The sequence below is a fragment of the Zonotrichia albicollis genome, chromosome 5 (assembly GCF_047830755.1).
Source record: "Zonotrichia albicollis isolate bZonAlb1 chromosome 5, bZonAlb1.hap1, whole genome shotgun sequence".
Lineage (NCBI taxonomy): Eukaryota > Metazoa > Chordata > Aves > Passeriformes > Passerellidae > Zonotrichia > Zonotrichia albicollis.
In genome coordinates, this window is record NC_133823.1 from 25,558,991 (window position 1) to 25,585,277 (window position 26,287).

The following is a 26,287-nucleotide window of genomic DNA, read 5'->3' on the forward strand; positions in this document are numbered from 1 at the left end:
GCCCAGTGACACCAACTGGGCTGTGCTGCTGGCAAGCTCCAGGACATGGCAACTGCTTCAGCTTCAATGCAGCCATCCATTAAACTATTGCTTTAAGGGATTAGCGCGGGTGCTTGTTAGACTTCTTCATTTTGTGGTAGAAGGTAAATAAAACAAAAGCCAACCCAAAAGGCAAACCCTAAGAAAACTCACTGTACAACCTGTTCTGTTTCCACTGCTCCGTCCCTGCTCACTTGACTAGTCACCATTATGTTGTTGTTTTCCTGAGTTGAAGTATAATACATGTTAAAAACCATGCACTTCACAAAGTTCCAATGAAACATTTGTGAAACTGGCTAAAGAACTAAATCCTGAGACAAGCAGGATCTATCATTTTTCACAGGAAAGGCTGGTGCGACCAGCATGAAAATTGCCTTTTCTTGCTCCCCACTAAATACAAGGAGTGGTAGCTTGGTACCAGGGATGTTCTGGGGTTTTGGCTGTGTTAGGCTTTTTTTTTTTTTAACAAAGTTACCAGCTTGTCCAGAACTGGGACTGCATAGGAGAGTATCTGGGGGTAAGGAGAAGAGAAAAGGGGAGAAGGAATACTGAATTGGATCTCTGAAACTCCCCTACAATTTTCTCCCCAGGGAGTTTGCAGTTTCCTGGTACTAAAGCACCATTTCTGCTCTGTGGCATGTTATGATAGAGGCCTAGCAGAAATTCCAGTTCTGGAAGTGCAGTGCACTGATTTGGTACAGATAAGAGAAAAAAGACACAGAAGGCTGATCTATGGGGCTGTGACCTGCTGTTTGCATCCAGTGCTTTTTTTATCTTTTGCTTTAAATCTAAAGATCTGGAACACTTCAATTAGAGAGAGAATAAAATAAAAATTCGCAGTCTGTGACTACATTCCTTGGCCTGTGGCTTCCTTCTGAGGTTGGTATGGCCTCACCAATGTCGCTGCTAAAGGGCAGATCATAAATCCTCAGTTGGAACTTCGGTCTTTTGTCAGTGCATTTCCTGAGCTAAACTGTTCCAAAATGACAATATCCCTGATCTATGTTGCACAGTGCTCCTGCCATTTGAATCAAGCTGCTTTCTATGAGTCCAGGGTTGTATCAGGGAGAATAATTGCCCCAGGCAATCAACAAGCAGCTCACCTGTGTTGAGAACAGAGGGCAGCTTGTTGTAGGGTCATTGCAGATCTTCCCTAGCTTTCATGTATATCCCACAAAGTGGCCTCACCATGTCATCACCATCTGGAAGTAGCCAGCACTTTTTGCATGATCTTTGGCAGTCAGGTGAGAGTTTTGCCTGATGGAAGAGCACTAGGACAAGGCACAGTGTCCATAAGGCTGTAAGTGGTGACAGCAAATGCCAACTCACCAGCTCACAGCTGTGCCCTCAGCATGGTTCCAAGTGCAAACCGTAGTTTCCTGTCAGCGTCTTGGTGTTCTAAGCAGAGCCCCAGTGGACAACAAAATACTGGGAGTCGATCGTGTTGAAAACAATAGTTGTGTTGGAAGGGACGGTGGTGGTGAGACCCAGCTCTTTCTGAGCGTGGTAAGGAGTTGGTAGTGGTGTCAGATCTTCTCTTTGCTGCCTTCCCAAAGAAGGACTCCTGCACTTGTTGCTAAACTGGGGGAAAAGCTGCTGAGAGTTTTAACTTGCTAATTTTATTTTTCAATAATCCTTTATTTAGCTATCAAAGGATTTTCACCCCAGCATAAGATCACTAGCTTCGAAGAGGCCAAAGGCTTAGATCGAATTAATGAGCGAATGCCTCCGCGCAGAGACGTGCCATCCGATGCCAACCTTAACTCCATCAACAAGGCAATCTCCACAGAGACTAATGGCACGGACAGCAACGGCAGTAATAGCAGCAATATCCAGTGACCACTGTCCGGGAGGGGGGTGAGCTGCAGGGCGCCATGGGGTTGCTGCACGTCAGCACTGGGGTGTTCTTGCCTCTGATAATAGCTTGTTTGCTCTGGGGGCCAGGTGTTGGATTCAGTTTACAAAAATCATCAACAAAGAGATCGTCAACTTTAATTTGGTGGGAGGGCGGGTGGGGGAGACACACCTCCTTTGGATATGCCTTTAAATGCTTGTAGAAAAATGAAAGCTCATGCTGGTATATATTGCAAAGTTAGGGGAATGAACATGTTTTCCTACTGCATTGGGAACGTCTAGCTATGTTACTGAAAGGCCTTTTATTATGTTACTGGACATGAAAACTTTGTTTAATTTCTTACTAACTATTGTACGTTTACAGTTGCAGCACTCAACATCTACAACATCAAAACATTTTTAACAAAATGTACAAACTAAATAAGGACTATTTATTGATAATGTTTTGCTACTCTTGTCAGACAATGGCTATGAAATAAATTAGGCACTCTTTAAAAATATAGAGAAAAAAAGAAAAAAAAAAGTTGGAAATTTGTTTAAAATGCCAAAAAAAAGAGAGAGAGAGAGAGAGTGAGAGAGCGAGCGAGAGCGACAGTTTAATTTTGTACAGATTATGCTTACCTCAGGTTTCTTTAGTGTGCTTCAATGCCCTTCTTTAAATATAACACTTACCTTACTAATTTGGCAGCAATTATCTTTTTCTTTGTTAAAAAAAACTGGAATAATAACATTTATCTTTTTTTGCTGTTTATATTTAGGGGGGTTTGGTTTCGGAGGTTTTCTGGGGTTTTTTTGGTAAAACAAGTCTTGGTTGTGGCTTGCTAAATTTAAATATTTATGAGTGGTGCATTTTTAAGTATAGTGAACAAGACACCATATTAAGTGCAGTGAAAAGCATCTATATTCTGTAAAAATCTGCCTATGCATGTTTTTTAAGAAAAAATGGCTGTATAGGCCTGTATGGGACTGTAATGCGCTTAGTGGTCTGACTTATACTGGAAATGTATGTATACTGGCGTACTTTATATTCTCTAAAAAGAAAATGCTTAATGCCTTTGAAATTTTGTAATCAAAAAAGCTTTGAAAAATCTAATGGGGGAGAGTATTCTTAAAATTTTTAACATAAGCTTGTCAGTGCACATATAGATGGGTAGCATGTTTAGCAAACCTTGTGAAATTTAAATAAGTTTGTAGTTACATGTGAAATTCTAAATGCATGATAACTGTTAATGTCATAATGGTTTAGTCATTTTGTTCTGTTTTGTCATGTGCCACAAAATGTGTAATTTTTTCACTTTTTTCCCTTTGTATATCAGTTACGGGTTTCAACTGGTTCATTCTAAAAAAGAAAAGGCAACAAAACAAACAGTCCATTGATATTTTTTAACAATTGTATAAGTGCCCAAGTAATTCACTACAGCCTACAGCCTTGCCTTTGTAATTTGACTTCGAAATGTTGGCAATCAAAGCATGCACTTGTAACAATGAAAGAAGCATTTTATATTACTACTCAATAAAAATGTGCATGAACTTAAGCATCCTGCCCTTTCTTGCCATCTCAGTGGCAGAAGAGCGCAGGCCCCACACGTGTGTGCTTCTTGCTCTCTTTTGCTGTGGGCAGGAGAGGAGCGCTGGTGAAAGAGATGAGTGACTTGTTTCAAGATTCAAGGTCAGTTCTTTATCGAGAAATAAACTCGTGTGTTACCCAGCTACTGACTTCTGTCAGTTCTTCAGTTCTGCAGACTTCCCCCAAGGTCTGGTTAGAATGTTGGGTTTTCACTAAAATGAGTGGGATGTACCCCACAAGTAGAGTGCCTAAGAAAAAAAAAGCCCTCTGTGTGTTTTCCCTTTATCCGGAGTGTTTAAAAAGGTCAACGAGTATCATTTACAATGATTACAATTTTATTTCAAATGCTCTCTCTTTTAGTCAGAGAAGAACTGTCAAAGCTCTGCCTTCTCATTTTCTTCCTAACTGTGCTCAGCATCCTTCCCAAGTCCATCATGCTGCGAAGAGCTGACAGGTGATGCCAAACGGTGCAATGATGTGGGTATTGCCTTAGCCCTCCTTTCAGGTACCATTATTAAATACAGGCTCAGTGCCTGCTTTCTTACATGTTTTTCCCACTTTAGCTCTTGCTAATTTTGACAACATATGACAGGTGGCAAAAATAAAGAGGTTTCATAATATCTGGGACTATTTCAGATGTAACTTTTCATTTCAGATTGTGTAGAGGTGCAGCACAGACGCACAGAGTCTGTGTGCTCGTCTGCCAGGTGGAGCTGTTTGTCCCTCTGGTTCAGGGGCACGCTGTGTGCAGAAGGGGACAGTGACACTTTGCGTGACCACTTGGCTTTCCTGCTGAGCCCTGTGTGCTCCCTGAGCACTGCAGGTTACCTGAGGTAAGTCCTGCTCTGGAGAGGCCCCGTGCTGCACGGCAGCGCTGCTGGGCAGCACAGTCTGAAATGCTGTCTGCCTGCATTTCACTTAGGCCCTGGCAGTTCCACCAGCCAGCCTGACAGTACAGAAGGGGGGGTTCTGCTCAGCAGTGACTCTGCTTAGGCTCTCAGTTGGTAGATTTAACCCAAAAGGTCCATGCTACCAATCACTTGGGCTGGAAATGTCTGCTGTAGTTGCTGAAGAATTTGTTAGATAAGCAAGTCAGCCCAGGATGAGTGATCTACTAGGGAATGTACAAAGTATCTGGTCACAAAAGAGGTTTTGGAACTTTTTGCATCTCAGAAGAATGAAAAGTGTCCAGAGCATGCAAAAGAGCTGTGTCCTCTGCATCCAGGTAGGATGGCCAGGCTCCTTCCTGAAGCAAAACCTGCCATCCTACTGAGGGGCAGTTTCTGCATGGCTCCAAGGGATAGTCTAAGCTATACTCAAATGTTCCTGGAAGGACCAAAAACAATTTCCAAAGCTTCTCTTGTTTCAGGGCATCCAATCTCTTCCAGCTTTCCTTCTTTTTTTCCTAATGCAGGAGAAACTGTGGATGAATTTGAAGGAAAACCCTGCTGCCACTGAAGGCTGAGTTTTGGATTCTGTGGCCTCATCAGTGACATGTCATGCACGGGACTCTATCTCCCTGTACAGATATCTTCCTTATTCTTACTGAATACCCCACCTTAATGCCAAAACCATCACTGGTGCCCACTCGAGAGATTTCCTGTATTTTTAACCACCTGAATCTTGCTGTGTGAGATAGTATTTTATATAGTGTCTTATATTTTCTGCACTATCATAATTCTGCTTTTCAACAGCTATTAAGCACAAAGTGCATTAGCTCTTAGTGTATCTTTTTTGCAGAAGACAGCATTCCATTTTTTTCTGGATTTTCCTCCAAAACTGCAGTAGATTTAACCCTACTTAAGCTTGTGCTAGTGTTGCCATCTGTTTGGCACAGGTAGGAATTCTTCCAGCATTTTCCTCTTCTGAAGCCTCTAGAGGAGTCCTGACCTCTCTCCTCCCTAGCTTAAGTTTTTAGTGAAGTGGCATTCAGAGTGTAAAATAATGAAAATTTGGGGTCATTTTCTGGGTGCAAGCTGAGTTTACAATTTTAGTCCTTAGAAATCAGTTTCCCTTCTTTTTTCAAGATACTGCTGCTCAGATTAGTCAGATTGATGAGTCTTCCCACTTCTTTGACTAAGAGAAGGATGTGAGAATCAGCTATTCCAAATGCTAAAAAACCACAAGCACCAAAACAACCACTTGAAAAATAGTTTTCAGTTTGCTTTCTTAGTTGCTTTTGGAATTATGTTTAATCCCCTTAAAAGTGGCCATTTTGGGCATGCAAAAGGATGAGACTTCTTGGTCTTCAATGATTTTGGAAAAAATATATCTACATTCACATTTTTATATGTTCAGGCTTGTAGGCACTTTCCTGGCAGTAAAAAAAGATGAGCTGATGGAGCTAGAGATAGGGCTTGGGGTTTTGTGTCTTGCTGAGCTGATGTTGCAGTATCAGGCCTGCTGAACTTTATAAAATAAAAAGTTTTGTGAGGCCCTGATTTTTTAAAATATTTTTTAAATAACTCAAGAGCAGTTTCAGTTTGACATGTGACACCAGGTTTCATCAGGCTGACAGATAGCTGTGTGCTCTGGGCAGTATTCTGCCAATGATTGCAAAGGCAAGGGCTGCCTTGGCTCATCATCCCTGTCAGAAGCTTGTTTTAGGTAAAGTAACTTGGCAAAGATTGTGCTGAAGGACTGATTTAGCCACCAGTGGGAAGCCTACAGGCATGGTGACAGACATGACAGTGTCTGCTCCTTGTGCAGCCCCACTTGTGGCCATCACTAGTTGCTCTGGGAGTCCCCATGGCCCCCCCCTTCCCTTTTGGGCAAAGCCTGGCATGGTTGTCTGCTCAAAGTTTGGGTCTGGACACCCAGTTAGGCAATTCTTACAGCAGCAGGACTTGAGCAAGAGGTGGTTGTTTCATATTTTAGCTTTTGCATTCCTGAGGCAGCTGATGCCACTGGCCATGCTGTGATTGAGCAAGCCCATTGCTCTCAGCATTTGGCTATTTAATAATCTCCTTTGCTTTAAATGAGCAGTTGAACACTGTGACCTGGGCTAATTTCCCAGTGTTCTATGCCAGAGGAGACTGGCATGGGTCATAACTGCTGTTGTGTTACAGCATTGAGAGTCACTGAGGCCAGCAGACACTGCTGAGATGGGCTCTCACAGGATCAGCTGGAGCAGGTTGACTGGGGCCATGTACAGTCAGGTCTTGAGTATCTGCAAGGATGAAGACTCTGCAACCTCTCTGGGCAAGCTGTGCCAGTGCTTGAGAGCTCTTAGAGTACAGAAGGCTTTTTCTTACATTTAAAAATTTGCCGAATTTCAGTTTGTGTCCAATGGCTTTTGTCCTGTTGCCAGGCCTCACCAAGAGCAGCTTGGCTCTTTCCTTTTACTCCCCCCATCAAGTACTTATCACCTTTTCTCCAGGTTGAGCAGTCCCAGCTCTCTCCATTTCTTCAGGTCTTCCAGTCCCTTAATCACCTTTGTGTTTCTTTGTTGAACTTACTCCATGAAGTCCATGTCTATCTTGTGCTGGAGAGCCCAGACCTGGGTATGGCTCTCCAGGTGTGTCTCACCAGTGGAGAGTGAGGGGGGGAGAGACTCCACCTGGTTGCCTGTGTGCGACATTAAATTTCCACAATATATGCCTGTAATTTAAGACAAGTGAAGACATTTCTGGCATTGTGAGCTGAAGAGATGAGAGCCATACCTCAGAAAGCAGGAGCAGAGGGCCATTGCAAGTGCAGAGCTGAGATATACTAAGGTACAGATCCAAGAAGGTAAGAGAAAATGAATGCCTTGCCAGACTGAGAGAACAGTGAAAGACTGGATTAGTAGTTGTTTGCCAGGTCTGGTAATAAATTTGATTGCCAGATTATCCATGTAAGTATCAAATGCAAGAGGGAGGACCTTCTTCACTCTTTGTCCCCTCCTGTGCTTTGTCCACACCTACTGCTGATCCTTCAGAAGGTGAAATAGTCATGAAAAAAATCTCACCAAATTTTTACAGAGGGAAGTAGTTCCTTCCTGTATTCTGCAAGCAATTGGCTGAAGCCCTGAAGCATGTGATGTGTATAAAGTCATTACCATGGTGCAGATCTGCACATTATCACATAAATGAGAGATCTTGTGCCTCCCTGGGGAGGGAGAAGTAACCTTCTGACAAGGTTGCCTGAGGAGGAGGTGATTTGTTTATCTGTCACTTGGTTGTTTATTGTTTTCAGTACATATTTAATAAGCTTTGTAGTCAGACTGCATTTCTCTGAGGAGCAAGAGCACTCTGAAGGGAATATGGGTCTGACATTCTGGCTGAGCTTAAATAAAGCTGCAGAGCTGATGGACTGAGAAGGCCCTGCAGCCATGGACCAGAGTGCCAGAGAAAGGAAAGGAATGAGTAGTGGAACTGAGAGGAGAGATTGGGTTATTTATTTCATTCTCTTTTCAAGGTAGCAAGGAGAAGAGACGGTGGTAGCAGTGCTGCACTGTGAGTCTGAGATGACGAGGTAAGGAAGCTGTACCAAGCTCCCAGGGCTCTGACTAGGCCATGACAGAAACTAGACTGATAAAATTCACCTGAGACCAGATGTGCACTTAAAATTTATAGTGGAGTTCAGGTGCTGACCTGAAGGCAGTCGTGTAGAAAAGGAAAGCAGGCAATGGCATGGAAAGTAAAGTTTTGGAGGGCAGACTTGTGATAAGGAACAAGCTGGGATTCAGAGCCCTGGCAGAGGAGGAAGCACAGATTGTGGAATAGAGTGATAAATTTATTACATGCTGAAGAGTTGAATCAGTTCAGCCTTAGTGCAAGGATGTTATTACTAAGGAGTTTGGACCTTGTACAAGGGAGTTGCCATGCAGTCCTGGGATGACTGGTTAAAGCCTGTGTTCTCTGCAGGATAAGAGGGCAGGAATTATGAGGACCTTAAATCTCAATTAGCCTTGTAAGGTAGGGATTGCAACTATCCATGTCAGAGAAAAATAAAAAGCTAGCAGGAATGGAAAAATGACCTGTTAGCCAAGTAATTTGGACATGACCAGTAAAGTCTAGGAATACAGTGAAAACCAGCATGAGTCCAGATGAGTTATCTTTGTTGATCATGGTTGAAAAGCAGCAGAAAACTTTTCCAGACACTTGAATAGAAAAAGCAAGGTTAAATAAGTGGGAAATGATGCAATGACGGTAAGGGAGAGGTCTAAAGTATTGGCTAAAGGACTGTGGAAGGAAAGCCAAGAATGAGATTTAGGGTATGGAAACAAGGAGTACAGGAGTCGAGACAGAAGCAAGTTAAGAGTTGACAGCACTTATTCCAGGAAATTGCAAAAGTTTCTTTCCTAGCCACAGTAAAAAATACCACATTTGCTTCCTTGTCAAATTAGCAGTGCTCTTTAACAGCTCTCTGAATGGGTGGTATGTTTTGAAAATATACTTGGAGAGTATATAAGTACGGAAATTTATATAAATCAGGAGCAACCACAGGGTGATTGGTCTAAGCATAATCATATGCAAGGATTTAAATCTTGAAGGAGCTACTGACCACAATGTGTGTGAGGGGCTGTCTGCTGCAGTACTGTGGGGCTAACAGGCCCAAAGGATCAATGTGAGGAACGCACACATGAAAGCTGAAGCAGAAAGGAGCCAGATGGAGGGAAGATCACAACTGTTGATGTTGGAGAGGAAGTTAGAGATGCCGATCCTCAGATGTAGCAAGTAGAAATTTAGCCAAGCAAGAAATGCTTGTGGCATTGTAAGTTGTTTCATGCTTCCTTTTTTGCATCTGCCTCTGTCCACTTTCCTAGGTGAGACTTTTCCTAGGTTTGTACTTTCTTAGGGAGACTAGGATTACTGAGGAGCATCAGGATTTCCTAGCAGGGATCGCTGCTGGAAGGAAGTTCTTCCACATGTTTCTCTTCCTGTTCCTTATTTTCTTCCCCTCTCGTCCCTTTTTCTTTTCTCTGCCTTGTTCTTTTGTTTATCACAGCCACCATTTTGCCCCTGGTTCCTTTTCCCAGATCCTGTGGGTCACTAATGCTGCCTGCGTGCTGGGCTCAAGCTTTTTGTTCCTATAAACTGTTCCTGTTTTTTTTTTTTTTCCTTGGGAATAGGTGGTGTTAGGAAAACACTGATATTGGTGGGGAAAGAGTGACTCGACAGGGGAAGAAGATAATTTTTCTCTTAGCAGATGGGGAAATAATATTGGCAATAACCTATAGACACATTGTGAAAAGTGCTGACGTTGCTTCAGAAGTAGATTGGCATCAATAGGTGATAGTACTGATCCTTGCTGAGGAGCTGCTGGGGAAAGCAAGCAGAGGATCAGCTCTGGGTGAGGGGAGAAAGGGGGCTTCTGGCCTCTCCTGCCTCTGTGTGGCTATTTTATTTGTAGTGGAGAAAAAAATAATGGTTTTGCCTTCACTCCCAGCAAAGTTTGTCTTGGCCCTTTCACCCCTGCAGCTCTTTCTTGTAAGGAGTGATTCATGCGTGTGCCTGCATATGGAAATAGATTTGCAAGACGTGCCAAACAACTCACCTCCTAAAAGCACAGCTGGGTGCTGACACTGCAGTGTTTCCCTGAGTCCAGAAAGTTACATCCAGAAATAACCTTCCATCTCTCACAGCTCCATGACTCACACAGGCTTTGGGGGGTGCAGGGATTCCCATCCCCAGAAAGCCCCACTGCTGCTGCTGCTGCCAGGGGCTCAGGGAGAGCCCACTGCCAGGGAAGCAGCTCCTGGCACAGCCTGCACCAGGAGATGCCATCCAGCCCACCAAGTCAGAGCAAGTTGCTTCTGTGGGGACCCAAAGGGGTACAAAAGCAGGCATGCCCCAGCCCAGGCTCCCTGGGGATGTGTTGTCTGCAGCTTCCCAGTGGGGAATGGGGGCAGCAATGTGTCAGGACTTGTGGTCCTGATTCACCCAGCTTCCCAGCCATGGTTCCCTCTGTGGCTCGGCTGGCAGCTCCTAAATGATGTTTTCTGTTAAAACCACCAGAGCCATCCATGTGGCTTGTCTGAAACTCATCCTTGTGAACGAGCACCTCTGGGGTGGTCTTCCATAATGATTGAGAATATGTGCTGTGACATCTACTGGAATCTAATTCCAACCACGGCAGGGGGGGTTGGAACTACTGAGTTTTCTTCCAACCCAGGCCACTCTACATTCTACAATCTATAGTGATTATTCTATTAAGGTATAGCTAGCCAGTAAAATAAAAATATTTATGCACTAGTTAGAGAATGGACAGTTGCTCTGCACTGCCTGGAATATCTTGCTGGGCTGCTCTTTGGCATCTTTGTTCCCATGCCAGTCCGAGAGTATGAAGCTTTAAGTAAAACTATCTATAGAAATACTTTACTTTCTCCACTTCCCGTGGACTGTGCTTTTATTATTGTTTTTAACACAGTTAACCCAAGTTCACCTTTGTGTGTAGTGCATCAGAATTACTCCTGGCTCCTCACAGCTTCATCAGGAGTGTGAAGGTAGCGTCAGCACAGGCTCTGCCTCCAAGAAGTTACATATGTAGATGTGTGTGTGTATATATATATGTATATAGATGTATGTTAGCCAGAACAGGTGTTTTGGAGAGAGAATATGATCTTTTTTCCAGCATTTAGGTTGTCTCAGTATCACACAGTTATCAAGAGACAAGATGTAAAAGTGGGATATTGCCCTGTCTGCCTCTTCCCCCCCTTGCTGTGTCCCCATGTGTAATCTGGCCCTTCCTCTGGGTTTCTTGGCTGCTCTCTCCTAGGAAGTCTGAGGGAGTTTCTCGTCCCTCTCTGGGACAGCTGAAGCAAAGAGATGACCCACTGGTGGCTTAAAGCCTCTCAGCCTGTGTGGCAATTGCAGCAGCACAAAGAGCTCCTGCAGCCCATCCCCACAGCACCAGCTCCAAGGGAGCTGGGAGGGGTAACTGCAGCTCACTGAGGCAGAATTTCTCAGGAATCAGAGCACAGCCCATTAAACAGCACTTTGGAGCTGAGAAGTGTGTGTGTGGGGAGCATCATTGTTGCTTCTCCTGCTGTTGCTGGCCCAGCAGCCTTGCCTGCCCTTGGCTGCACTTCCTTCAGGTGAAGCAGGAGGCCAGAGATGAGCCCAGAGGGCGAGGATGTGCTGCAGGGAAGCCAAAGCCAGCAGCCAGGTCAGGGGCTCACCCGCTCAGAGCACACTGCAGGTGTTTGCAGAAAACCTGAGCATGTGGGAGCTGCCCGGTCAGTGCCTGGGATTCACATCAGGACAAAGAGAGCACATGTGTTATGGCAAAAGTATTCTGTGCTGTTCAGCAAACTTTGCCAAAGTGTTCTCAGGAGAAGAGAGGGATACAGTGCAGAGCAGCAGGACAAAGGGATATCTGGGCTACTTAGAGCTGGAAGGGAGTTTTGGGTAATAATATTAACGGTGTAATGCTTTTTTAGTGAGGCTTGTGGAGGAATATCTTTGTATCTAATGGAATAACTGTCATTATTTCCTGGCTCTGAAATATTTCCAGTCTCCAGCAGTATCAAATGTACTGGAGAGGTCTCAGGGATTGCCTGTTTGCAAGGGCAGTGAAAAGCCAAGGCTCAGGGAATGGAAGGAAATAAGAGAGGAATGAGAGAAAATATTATTTTAATAGCAGAAAGTGCATTTCTTCCAAAACTCCTATTTTTCTTTTTATGACAAAGATTAATTAAGGATAAAAATCCCTGAAATATACATCATTTGAAAGAGATCAGCTGGGAATGAAGCTTTAGCAAAATTGTCAAAAGACTAAACGCATCATTTATCTCTGCAACACAGCTGAGATGCAACAAAAAATGCATTCTGCTGAGCACTGAAAATTAAATTAAGTCATGCTTGTGTGAGCATTTGTTCATCACAGGAATAAAACCCTGGAGTCTTGTGATTGGCTTGGGTACTAAAATCTTTGTGATGTCTGTTGTAGGATGGGCTTGCCTGGTTACAGGCAGGCTGCTGCTCCATCAGTGGATCACATCCATAGTGGCTGCTGAGAACTGAGGGATGCAATGCCTTGGAAATCAGCATCCCTGGAGGGGTTCAAAAGCTGTGTGGATGTGGTACTTAGGGATGTGGATAGGGGTGAACACAGTGGTGCAGGATTGGTGGTTGGACTCAATGATCTTAGAGCTCTTTTCCAAGTTAATAATTCCTGCTGATTACCCAGACTTCCAGGCCTTTGGTGAGGACCTTGGCCTCAAAAGCTGCCACCATCCCTGGTGGTGGCTGCCTGTTGTCTTCCACAGCCTTCTCCTGGAGCTGCAGTCTCACAGAGTGTAGCTCAGAACAACAAAGGTTTGCAAGGTACATCCTTTAAGGGGATCCTTCCCTGAACTGAATTGCACCTCCTGGGAAGAAAATGACTGTAATTCCTTTCTATTTTTTTCATGACAGGCAATTCATTTGAGCATGCAGCAAAAACACTCAGAGAGGCCAGACTCTTTATGGGCACCGCCTTGCTCGGGGGGCAGCAGCACAGCCCCGGTGAGGAGCTGGCAGTGCCATCACCCCCTGCCCTGCCAGGGCTGGAGCATCCATGGCACCCCCTGCCCTGCCAGGGTCGGAGCATCCAGGCCTCTGCATCCCTATGTTTAAGCGAATCTGGTTGCCATGGTGACAGTGGGGCTTACTAAATATGGCCTCTGATGCCCAAAATCCTGTGGGTGGTAACAGCTGAGGTGCACACAGGGTCCCTGCTGACAGCAGAGACCTGCTGGTGCGGCTCACCCAGGGGAAGGTGTTTGCACTGGTGAGTGAAGGAAGCCCCGGCTCTGCTGCTGCTGGTGTTAATTGTGGGTTGCTGATTTTTATCTTCCACAGCACCTTGGTGCTCCCCAGATCAGGCAGGCTGGCTCAGGGACCCTGCACTGCTGCTGATAAGAAGCTGCAGTAGATTTATCTGACAGGAGCAGGGGGGACTTGCAGCCTTTTCACTCTTTGACATGGCAGGGTTCCCTGCTCAGAGTGATGTAGCCATTCCCATGCTTACCTGCACAGGGCTGCATGGAGGGAGGGTGAGATTACACCTGATACAATTATCACTCTTTCAATTACCTGCTGCAGCCCCAGACACCCTCTTGGGTTTACTGTAGGAATCTAGTAAGGCTCAGGCATGGGAGTATTACAGGCTGAGGAAAACTGTGTTTGCCAGGCCTTTTCCTGCAGCTTTCATCGAGAGCTGTGGTGCATGGAGAGATGCAGCAATGTGTGTGAGGCTGGAGGGCTGGCTGTGTGTGTGTCCCTCCAGCTCTGCTCAGCAGTGTGCCACTGAGGAGAGGCAGGAGGCTCACACACTGGCAGTCCCCATGGTGCTTGTCCCTCCCAGGCACGGGGGTGGCGTTTGCTCACAGGAGGTGGGAGCTTTTCCGTGCTGTCTGCCCATCTGCACAGCTCTCACACTGAGCTGGGGGTTGTTGGAGCAGCAGGACGTGAGTCCCCAGTGCTCCCAGCTCCCTGTGACAGCCTGAGCAGCTTCTGGGCCCCGCTCCCAACAGATTTCGGTGCAAGGCTCCCCGCAGTGTGGGGCAGGACATGGGGGTCCAGCCCCCACTGATGAAAAGCTCTGCTCAGGCTTTGGAGCCAGCAAGGCAGCCCAGCAGGAGCCACACAGTCATCTCTGCAAGCTGTGGGAGATGCACATGGGATGAGATGGAGCTGGAGGGATATAGGGAAGTGATGCAAGGCGAGGATCCCCCTGTGCCTCGCAGCATGCGAAGGAGGAGAAGGAATCAGAGGTTACAGCTCCTGCTTGAGCTGTCTCCTGGAGCTTCCCAGATTCTTGGAACAGCCAAGACCTTTGTAAGGCAGATTTCCTGAAAAATGACAAATAGCTCATTCTTGAGGTATGAGGCATTAGGAGAAAAAGGGCAAGGAGTGAGAAATATGATGCTGCAAAACTTCCAGAAGCCATTGCAGCTGATACATAACAAACCTAGATGCAAAGGCAGAGAGGGAGGGAAGAAGACTGTGAGGCAGCCTGCAATAAACAGCTTCTTGCAAGAAAAGCAGAGAGAGGAAAGGGGGGCCAGACACACCAGTTTTGCTGGTGAAAAACGGGTATACATGCAGAGAGGTCAGCAGCAGGAATTACTGAGATGCTCTAAAGGCCACTGGGGACATCCACCCTCAGCAGGTGCCCCAACACATGACCCGTGGCTTCTGTGCTGGGTCTGGTCTCCAGGCTGCTCCAAGGCACTTGGCCAAGTGTGGGGCACATGGGGCTGGGGCTGAGCTGGGGCTGGTGGCATCCAAGGGGGCAGAGAAGAATTTGGTGGGAATCAGAGGGGGAGCCTGGAGGATGGAAATCACACATCACCCTCATTTCCATTTCACAATGGAGGCGAGGAGGTGTCTTTTGGAGGTTGGAGGTGGTTGTACTTTTTAAATAGTGAGTGAAATGTGAAAAAATTGTTCCTGGTCCTACACCCTCAGAATGATTTATGTTGGTATTTAATCCTGCTTGTGTTTCCCTACCCACCACGTTCTGATTTTTCTCTGCACTTTTGGGAAAGCAGTGGGAAAGCAGCATGCTGCTAATTACAGCCCAGGGCTGCTTGGACACAGAGGAGAGAGGCAAAGGGAAATAAATAAATAAATGAGAGGTCCCATCACCATAATCCATGAATATAGGTGCCACTCTTTGCAAAGCCCACAGCTGTATTCCAGGGAGATTGCAAGTTACTGGCAGCAGTTTGTCAGGGTCTGGCTGGCTCAGGCTTGGACTGGTGGCAACATTTGATCTCCATCGTTTGCACTGCTGAGACAAAATAAAATGTGTTGGTGTCAGGGTCTTGTCTGGGGACATCTGCATGGCCAGGGTGGTGCATCTGCCCAGCCCTGCAGGTTTTGGGGCTGTTGCTGGTTGCAGGGTGGAACAGGTGGCTGCTGGGGGATGCCCAGGGAAGCACCATGTGCTGCACACTGTGTGTGCTGGCAGGGATGTTTGCTTTTATGGCAAGCATATCTCAAGGCCTTATGTTTAAAGTCCCAGGCTGTCCTTGCATCCATGTGCTGTTGGACTGCACAGTTGTATCCTTCATTAAAAACAAATGTGAAGGCACCTGTGCTGCACAGGGACTCAAGCCTTGAGAACAGGAGCATGGGGAGGGAGGGAGGGAGCAGTGGAGGGCATGTGCATCCCCGGGATGCTCCTTTGGCTTCCTCCCCACAGACTCCTGGTGTCTTGGCTGGTGGGGCTGGCAAGAGGGAGCTGTCAGTGGATGCAGGTAGGGGCTGCTGCTGCCTGCATGGTTCCCACTGCCAGTCAATTAATCAATAAATCTTTCTGGCACCTCATCAGATCCACAATTCAGTCAGTTTGGGCTCCCTGCAGCAAGTCATCCGTGACTGTTTTTATTCACTTTTCTTTCTGGCTGCAGGTCCCTCAGCAGGCTGCCTCAGGGCAGTAAAAAATCAGGCAAGCTGTTCTCAAAATGGGGGTGATGAGTGTTTCCTGTGGTCAGTGCTCTGCCTTGCAAGTTTGGCTCTGCATCGTGTCCTTGAGCCCGTCACCTTGGCATGGTTCAGAGCAGTAGTGCAGTGGCCAGCTGCCAGCACGGTTCTTCCTCCTTGGGTGGAGTTCTTTTGCTTTGTTTCAGGTTTTGAGGGGGTTTCAGGGGCTTTTGGTTGACTTTTACAGGATCACACTGGCACAAGGGGCTGGTGGATGAGGGGAGAACCCTCATTCCTGATGCACTTTCTGTGGGACAGCATCTGCTCTCTTCCCTCTGGCAGGGAGCACAGCACTCCCAAGAGTTCTGGGGCTAATGGAGCTTTTTCCACACCTTCCCCCATGCCTGGGAGTTCTTGTAGGAACAGTCCATTTGTCTGGCAAGGAGCTGAGCAAAAGCTCTCTCCTTGGACATGTGCTGGTGATGCCCATTTCCATTTCTGCCTCTGTGCCTGCTCCAGAGACAGCCTGGGAGCTGGTACCTGACTGCTCCCAGTGCCTCTGATGTGCCCTAAGACCTGATGGCTCCTAATGAATGAAGAGATAAATAAACTCCTCATCCTGCTATTGAAAATTGAGGTATTTATCTTTTTTTTCCCATCTTCAGAAGACAGAGCACTGGGAAATATGAGATTGTTGCTCCTCCACCAGCCTTTGTCTTTTCAGAGAACAAAGGTGTTGAGGGAGAGAAATGGAAGTCAGTATTTGTATTTTTCAATGGAAGAGCAAAGAGTCCAAATCCCTCCCACTTTTGACATGTACAGTAATTCTTTCCACATCATAAAATCTTGGAGGGCTGGAACTACTAATGCTTATGATCATTAATGTTGTTGCTAATTACTTGTCTTCCATTAGGTATTAAAAATGCACTCAGGGCTCACCACCCTTCTGCAGTGTCTGACACAAAAAAATGCCATTTTTTGCTTTCCAGACCCTGCTTTTTTCCCACTGGAGTTGCCCTCACCTCAACTGTGCCACTACAGGACCTGGTTTGAAGAGTTTCCATGCAGTCACATGCACTGCAAACCCCAAAGCCTCCTCTCCCCCCTTTTCTTCATCCTCCTATTGATGATCTTCTGCTCCCACAGGTTTCAACAGACACCGCACACATGTCCAGAAGTGTGACCTGAGAATTTCCAAGCAGTTAAATAATCATTGCTTTACCTTCAGAAGAAAATTAATGTGATTTAAAATGAAACAAATTTGCCTTGAAATCAGCAAATTTATATTCTAGGCCATATGAAGAAATTCAGGGATTCAGTTAACTTGCATGGAAAAAGAAAAAAAAATAGCCAAAAACCAAAGGGAAAAAACCCTGCTGCAAGTAGTATTAGCTGCCAAAGCCATAATTGTGCAAAGCTGGAAATCCCTTGCTCAGCTGAACCTAGCACATTGGTACAGCATTTTAAGTGAATTAGCTGGCATTGGAAAGCTAGCGTTTCTTATAAATAATAAACCAAATGTTTTTTTCAAGTCATCCTGACAGCTTTCTTGGAAATCTGAAAATACAATACTTATGTTAACCAGCTGTGTCATCTGGATCAGCATTTCGGTTTTTCAATGGGAATTATAAAAGGTAACATCTGTAAAGCAGCACAGTTCATATAGATTGTGAAATACTGCCTCTCATGCAGAAATACATCAGTGATGAAGTGATAATTTAAAAATCATTATCCCTGTAATTTATTAATATGTTCATATTACACAGTAATTTATGCTGTTATTTTGTCACTTTTCTTGTTTTCACTTGGCTTTTATTTTTACATGTTAATCTTCCGTTAAGCTAGACATCTTAATCTTCTGTTAGCTCAGACAGGCTACTCAGCTGCTTGCCCAAAAGCTGGAACACTCATGCATGGCGTGGGTGGGACTCCCTGGTCTGTGCTTTGGGATGATCCCAATTGCTCCTGCAGGCTTGGGTACACTCATAAATGTCAAGGTTAGACCAAAAAAGGAGGCAAGGCAGTGTGATCATTGTCTTTACTGAAGGAAAGCTGCTTGGTTGTCTTGTTCTTCCAAGCGTTTTCAGGAGGAGTGAGGCTGTTTTGCCAGCATGACCTTTCTTAAGGGAGATCTTTCTGCTTCTACCACCCAGACGCTTGGTACCCTCAGATCCCTTCTGCACTCACTGGAGCTTTCAAATTTTGCCACACTGGGCAGTGACAAACTACCCTAAACCCCTTCCTTGGGTGCAACTTACAAACCCAGAGAAGGGCCTCTGTGATGAACGCTGCTGGTGGATTATTTCCTCTTCTCTGTCTGGTTCCTGTTCTCCAGGACATGCCCATCCTGACCAACTCTGAAAACCCATCTCTCATGTCTGTGTGTCTCAAACCTCAGATAAGAGGACTGAAGAAGTAGGCCCAGAGGAAAAATGTCCAAGAGGCCCACAGTGTGGCTCGGTCGGGCACTCTGATGTCTCATTTCTCATCGAGAGCAGCCCCATGGCCAGATGAAGAAGTCCCAGGGTGGTATGTAAGTGACTCTGCTTCCAGAGCCTGGCTAGAAGAACTGGTGAGGTTCAGGCTCTGAGATCCCTTTGAAATCTTGAGATGGAAAAACGGCCATTGCAAGGGAGGCCCCAGAGCAAAGCATCAGGGTTATCCTGAGCAGGGTGGTGACGATAGCTGTTAATAACCATGGAAGGTTTAAATTTAATTCCATACCCACGTACATTGTCACCACTCAAATTAGAACAGCTATCCCACAGCGACATGAGAAATCACAGGGCTTTAAAAATACATGGTAATTAAAACTATTAGAAAAATTAAACATTTTTATACCCTCATTTTCCCAGTTCCCCAGTGGGATTGTGGTACTGGTAATTTAAGATTGGGGGGGAAGGGGAGGAGAAGACGCATGTATCTTGGAAAGTTAATTTGGGTCTGAAGTGAAGGAATCCATCCTGTGCTGCAGAAATTATCAGTAACTGCAGCTGAAGAAAGCAAAAACCACTCTATCCCACTTGTCATACAATTGTCCATATGGAAACACTTATTTGAGAAGGAGTAATTGAGAGCCTTAATATGAAAATCATTTCAGATTTGCCTCTGAACCACAAGGTCTTTCTCCTTCAAGATGAAACTTTTGCATTAAATATTAACAAAAGAAGGAAAGCAGTTTCTGCTGAGGATTCCTGGTGTGCCTGGGAAGCCATCAGGAAAGTGTTCACAGGGGGTTGCAGTTGTGGGGGCTGCAAGCCCAGGGCAGGGCACTCCCAGCCTCATGGAAGGGCTGAGATTGCAGCCACAAAGTCAGCCTGGCTTCAATAATTTGAAAATGAAAAATGAGTTTCCAGAGCACAGAATGAAAGAAAAGCAGTCCCCCTCTTAGGAGGCTTGCAGTTAAAACAAAGCATTTTGGGGCTGAGCTCTTTGCTGAAAACCTCTGCGTGCCCATGGTTTTGCACAGGGTCACTGCAGCACTGCCAGGATTCAGTCTTCTCCCTTCCTCCTCCTTCTCCTCCTTTGACAAAGAGGCAATTGTAAATAATTGAAGTCTGTAAATTGCCCAAGTCAGTGGCTATCCTTTTAAGATAAAGTTTTTAAGTGCACTGATGCAATTTGTACAGTAGTTTGAAGTTCAGGATTACAGACACCAGGTAAGGTTTTATTTTATGGTGTTTCTGGATAGAGCAGCCTGGTTATTGGAGAAAGGTTTTAAAAAGCATATTTCCATCTCTGCCTAGTTTTAGGAATGGCTGGATCTAGATTCAGTCCATGTTCCTCTCCACATGCTCTTTGGCTATAAAATGCTCCCTGCGCAAGGGTGTTGCCCTGGCTCACTGGTGCTGGAGCACTGCCCTGGATGGTCCCAGCACCCTCCCACATTCCCCCCTGCCCTCAAACTAAGCATTGGAAGAGAGCAGCTCCAAATAAATGAAGATAAGGGTACAGACTCCAAGCCCACCGTCTGTCTAATGCCTGGCACAGAGCCAGGCCTCCGTGCATTTAGAGCAGAGGCCACAAGCAAGTATTTATTTATTGATTGAGAAACGGTGCAGCGTTCCTCTGACTCGCTATCGCTTTCCAAATCTGATTTAAATAAACTCTTCTAGTGCATAAATCCAGGCAAAATGTCATTCACCATATGTTTATTACTGAAACTTGGCTCTTGCTTGCATCAAAGTAGTTTTCACACGCAGGCTGTTTGTTACAAAACCTCAGTGAGGCAGGTATAATTAGCACTAGCGCTTGAGGGGGAAAACTGGGGCTCAGAGCAGAGAAAATAATTTCCTTGCTGCTGCAGAGGGAGTCAGTGTGGGGATTTGGATTAGATACAGCCTCTCCTACCTTCCCATTTTCTTCATGCAGATGACTAGATTTGCATCTTTTATTAATTTATAACAATTGGACAAATTTTACCTTGCTCATTTCTTAAAGAAAGAGCTAAAAATGCTTGTAAGGCCAGCTAAGAAATATCCAAAAATATGGGCTTCTACCTGAGTGGCCACAACTACCTTGCAAGAAAGAGGTGTGATCAGTTGCTGTATGCCGTTTTGCATACAATTAATGCTTATCAAGTGGAACACAAAACACTCTCTGAATATATCATTTATATGAGCTTTATAAATGATCCCCTCTCATAAAGCCAGTGTAACTCATTCTGATGAAGCCATGCAGAGCCTCACAGAAATAAAAGCTAGATCATTTTGTATGAAACTCCTCCAACCCTTTACATATCACCACTAGGATTGTTATCAAGTTGGAGTTTCAAATGAAGTTTGTGAGCTCTAAGGAGGCAAAAATTACAGATATTTTTCCTTTCTTTTCACTTTGATGTTCATATGTGAGCAAACAGAACTATAGGCTGATTTTTGATATTTTCTTGTCTGCAAAACAGACCTATGAAAAGATGAAATTCGTGTCCAGGTATCCTCTTTTAGGTAAATTCCTAATAAATATGAATCCTAACCCTAACTGTCTGCAGGCACTTAGACAAGTTATAAAATAAGAAAATGTTATCCTGCTGCACATATTGTAGGTGTCCTTCAGCGTGTGCTCAGGGAATTAGAGCTCCTGGTTTGTGGCTTCAAAACAGGCACCTGTGTGGTGCAATGCTGGCCTTGCAATATCCTTTATGTCTTTCAGAGTTCCTGTCATGTGTTGGCTGCTCCTGTTGAATCTGCCAGGGTGGCTTTTTAGATCAGGCTCAGATGGAGGAAAGGTATTGCAGCCCAGGGTTAATTGGTAGCATTTGCAAGTGCAGAAGGATGGTGCAGTTGGTGTGAAACATATGATGTACACAATGTCACTCAGGCATTTCCCTGGGCCTTAGTGCAGTACCAAAGTTAAATTAATCTTGTTCCTGTTCCCAAGAAGAACTGGAAGCTGGGAAGTTATCAGTAAATGTAAGAAATGTTATGCATGATGCTACTGTAATTTGGTTACAGAGCATACTATTTTAAAGGCCCTTATGTTTCTATTTCACAAAAGCATTTTTAGTGCATCCAAAGAGCTACTTGTACCTTTACAGAAAGGACATTACCTGTCTTGTTTTCGTTGTTGTGCAAAAGAGAAATAAGACCTAGATAAATAATATTTTCAAAGGGTTTGTTTCTCTCCTTTTGCTTATGCCCTCTGAGGGATTTTCTGCAGCCTAGAAATGAACCTGCTGGCAGGGCTAAAAACCAAACAGCAAGTCAGGCCTACGTGGCAAATGGCCCTGATGCTTTCAGGCTTAGCCCATTGCCAGCACTGGTTTCCACACAGCACCTGCTGGGCTCGGTTATCTTTGCCTTTGGCTGATTGATAGTGCAATCACATGGGGAAGAGCATGGAGCCAGCCCAGAAGTGCAGGGTAAACTCCCCAGTATTCCAGCAGACGGGAAGGCAGGCACGGAGAGCGGGTCATGTCTGAGTGTGCAGCTGGGAGGCAGGCACAGCAGGGCAGGTGGTGCCCTCTGGTACACTCTGCAGGGCAGCTGAGGTTATTCATCAACCCCATTTCCTTCTTTCCAGCTGCTTTGTGTTGTTATGGGGACTTTTTTTCCTTTGAGGTGTTGAAAGCAGCAAAGCTTTTGCTGGTACATTAGTGCTGCTTCGGGTGGGTGGTTAGCAGGTCAGAAAGAAGGAAGAGCAGGAGAAGCACCTGGAGTGCAGCTTGTGCTGCCAGCACCAGGCAGGTAATGGAAGAACAGAGGGAAAAGATCATTAACCACCTTCCCTGGAGGGATGGGCTGCTCCTGCCTCACCTGTGCAGCCACCTCAGCTGAGCTGCCTCGGCATCTTCAGCCGGAGCAGCCTGTGGAGGGCACAGCCCCAGGGCATTTGCAGGGTGGTTTGTGCCCTCCTGCCCACAGCTGGGGCACAGGACCCAGCCCCACCCATCACCACTGTCCCCATGTGCAGCAAGGATTGGGAAGTGGGAAAGAGAGAAAACACAAAATTTTGACAGAGGTATCAGTTTAGATATTGTATCTATTAGAATCACTTTAAAAATCACAGCTCAGAAATGAAGCATAGACTAAAACTCTGATCCAATCCAGAAAACAATTATCTCCCCACATCAGCCCACTGGGACTATTACAGAAGATGGGTTGATTTCAGAACGACACTCTATGGAAATTAGACTTTTATAAAGCCTCAAAGGGAAGGAATCAAAAGATGTGGAAAATGTTTTTTAAAAGTGTATCTTGTGATAAGAACTGGAAATTTTGGAGCAAGGCAATTGATTTTTCTTGAGAAATTGGTTCTTATTTTGGTAGGGGGAAGTGAAATTGAGGAGAGGATGCCAGATTCTGACAGCATGGGTGAGGCTGCAGTGTGCCCTCTCTTGGATGTCTTTCTTTTCCTGGCTGCTGTCAGCATGGCTGAGATGATGGGTCATCTTCACTTGGGCTTTGGCTGAGTATTTTCACTTCCTGGAAGTTCTGTTTTGGTTATTCATCAAGATACAGGGAAGGGGAGGAGTTAAGTAAATCTCACCACTTTATGACATTTCCCTAAGCAGCAACATTTTTTTGAAAAGGAAAAAAAATAAGTCCATGTTAGATGATGCACTGAAATGCAAATAGGTGTTGACTCAAACATGCAGGGATGAAATAACAAATTTTACATCAGCAGGGTCAAAAAAAAGAAGGTTTCAAACAAAATAAAAACAGGGTTGGGCAGAGGCAGGATAAAGGCCTTGAAAGTGGTCAGAGAAGGTGCAATGCCCCTCCTCCCCTCACAGGTAAGCTATGCTGGGAAAATGGTAACAATGGATGAGGAGAAGGCTAAGGTACTCAAGAACTTTTTGCCTCGGTGTTCAACGGCAACCTCTCTTCCCACACCTCTCGCGTGGATGGACAGCAGGATGGGAACCAGGGAGCAAAGGCCCTCCCATGGTGAGTAAAGACCTGGTTCATGACAGTCTGAGTGTGCTTAAGTCTATGGGATCTAATGAGATGCATCCCGCAGTCCTAAGGAATTTGCTGATGTAGTTGCCAAGCCAATCTCCATGCTTTTTGACAAGTCATGGCAGTCAGGTGAAGTCCCAAGTGAAAGGAAAAAGAGAAACATTTTACCCATCTTTAAAAAGGGTAGAAAAGAGGAGCCTGGGAACTACTGGCCTGTCTGCCTCACCTCTGTGTTTGGCGAGATCATGGAACAGATTCTTCTAGAAGGTGTGCTAAATCACATGGAAAACAGGGAGGTGATTTGGGACAGCCAGCACAACTTCACCAAGGGAAGGTCTGCCTGACCAGCCCAGTGGTCTTCTATGATGGAGGGACTGCATCAGTGGACAAGGGAAGGGTTGCAGATGCCATTTATCTGGACTTCTGTAAAGCTTTGACAGGGTCTCCCACAACCTCCTTCTCTCTAAATTGGAGAGAGGGGGATTTGATGTGTGGACTGTTGGATACAAAAGTGGCTGGATGGGCAGATCCAGAGGGTGGTGATCAATGGTCTGAGGGGTCAGTGGATGTCAGAGTTGGGTGTCTGTACTGGCACCAGTGTTATTAAACATCTTCACTAATGGCATAGGCAGGGGGATTGAGTGCACCCTCAGCACAGCTGCAGATGACACCAGGCTGAGTGGTGCTGCTGACACACCTGAAGAGGGACCTGGACAAGCCGGAGAAGTGGGCCCATGGAAATCTCATAAGGTTTAACAAGACCAAGTGCAAGATGCTGCACATGGGTCAGAGCAACCCCTGGTACCAGCACAGGCTGGGGATGGACAGACCAAGAGCAGCCCTTGAGAAGGCCTTGGAGTGCTGGTGGGTGAGGATGCACAGATCACAAGAAAGGTGGAGAGGGCCTTTTACAGGAGCCTGTGCTGACAGGACAAAGGTGAATGGATTCTAACTAGAAAAGGGTAGGTTTAGATCAGGCACAATAAAAATTTTTTACTGTGAGTATGGTGGGGCACTGGAACAGACTGCTCAGAAAAGCTGTGGATGGCTTATCCCTGGCATTGTTCAAGCCAGGCTGGATGGAGCTCTGAGCAACCTTGTCTAGTGGAAGGTGTCACTGACCATGGCAAAGGGGTTGGAACTGGATGGTCTTTAAGGTCCCTGTCAACCCAAACCATTCTATGATTCTATGAAAATAAGGTTTCACAGCAGCCCTGTAGTAGGCTTATATGAATGGAGAGGATGGCAAACTGAATGGGGTTAATTAGGAAGGTAATTTTGCAGACAATTACATTATTTGTTTGAAACGCTGGATACACGCATTTAAGCTTATTTCAGTTGCCATAACAACCTGATACAAGCATCATATAATCTTTTATCACATTATCTTGGATATGATTACATTATTTTACAACTTTGGTTGCTAGGAGAACACAGTACCTTCCTGCATGCTCCAAACAATTCTCACTTTGCAGAGACATCAGCTTCTGGCAGCTGGCCTCTGAGATGGCTTATAGAATCATTAGTGAGGCAAGAAACTGAGCTATATGTGTAGGCGTGAGTTGCACTGGGAAAATTCTCTGAGAGAGCAAGGATGGGATTTTCTCCTGCCATGGGGCTGGCAGGGGAGGCTCATTTGAAGAGCTGGGAGCCAAGGAGGCAGAAGTCTGGGGGGCAGCCTTGGAGGGAGCCTTGTTTGAGAGTAAGCTTGAGCTGATGAGATTCCTGTGCTCTTGTTTTGATGAGTTTGCATCACAGAGAACAAGTTGCATTTCATGCTATCAGTTTCCTTTGATGAAAAGGCTGATAAATGTGTAGTTATACCTCCCCAGTTACTTCTGACACGACAGCAGAAGCCAGCTCTCTACCAGCAATGCTTCTCTATCTCTGATATCTCTGGAGCTCTTGTAGATTCTGGAGTTTTCCACCTTATTAGGTCTGTGTGTGGATGGTGGTTACAAGAGGTAATATTGAGGTCTGAGATTCATAAAAACATGAGTAGAACACTGAAATATTTTTCAAACTTTTAAAACCCAGGAGTGTTAGCAGGAGCATAACTTTTATTTTCTTGTCTCTCTTATTTGTGATTACAGAAGCTCTGTGGGAAGACTTTGTTCTTAAACCACACTTAATAGCCAGGAAGGGAAGAAAATTAGTTGAGGTTTTCTTTTTCCCCTTGGATCTCCCTCTGTCTGCGCCTTAAATTGAGATTGCAATTAAAAGGAAACCCCAGCTGCCCCAGAAACAAAACAGAAGTTCACAAGGTGGCCTAAATATCAGCCTCTTGTTTTCCTTTCGCCTTCTGCTTTGAGAGTTACAGAGTTGGGCAATACAGGCAGCAGTGTGAAGACAGAGATTTGAGTAGCAGCACACACATCTTACAAAGAAAACACAGAAACATCATGGTCACTGGTCCTTGTGACAGCAGCACCTCCCAGAGGAGTGGAGGGGCAGAGATTGTGGGCATGGACCCGCAGGAAGGAGGGTTTGGTCTCCCAGGCCATGGTGTGCTTGACAAAGCTGCCAAACAAACGAGGCTCAGCAACACGGGACCCTCCTCCCTCTGCATGGAAATGTCAGGCTTTGGCAGCTGCAGGGAACCTTGCTGCTTTGGAATGAGAGCACAGCTCTCCAAAGTGTCACCAATGACCCAGTCCCCAATTAACAGCATGGCTTTGTGGGTTTCTGACACTATTCTTAAAACTCCTGTGGGCTGCTGCAGCCTACAAGCCAAGGATCATTTCTGCTCTGCAACACTCAAGACAGAGGAAGGGAAAAAAGCTGGGAAGAGAAAGCTATGGTTTCATTATTCCATGCTAGCAGGATAACAGAATACATTTCCTTTATTACTAAAATGTGTCATTTGAGAAAAGATCCTGCTGTCTGATCAAGCTCTCCATTAGTTATTTTTGCATGTGCATGCACAAATCCAGCAGCTAAGCCCAGAGCACTGCTGTATGTTGGAAACCAGAAAGTGCTGCAGGGTGTTTCTAAAGAATAGCAATTTGGAGGTTGTGGGTGGTTTGTGGGTGTAATCAAAAAGGCTGCATACTGAGGCATCTGAATTAGGCTTCTCTTTAGACTGCTTACAG

The 26,287-nt window shown here is 45.5% G+C and overlaps 1 protein-coding gene across 2 annotated transcripts in view; it reads left to right on the top strand.

Annotated features, from left to right (window-relative positions):
- The window catches only part of PPP3CA (protein phosphatase 3 catalytic subunit alpha), a 170,596-nt gene extending 167,168 nt beyond the window's left edge, over positions 1-3,428 (top strand). For both annotated transcript variants that reach the window (XM_005484710.4, XM_005484711.4), the window contains one exon: positions 1,685-3,428. In XM_005484710.4, coding sequence (XP_005484767.1) covers positions 1,685-1,878 — 194 coding nt within the window. In that variant the 3' untranslated portion in view covers positions 1,879-3,428. The remainder of the gene's footprint in view (positions 1-1,684) is intronic.
- The last annotated feature ends 22,859 nt before the right edge of the window (positions 3,429-26,287 follow it).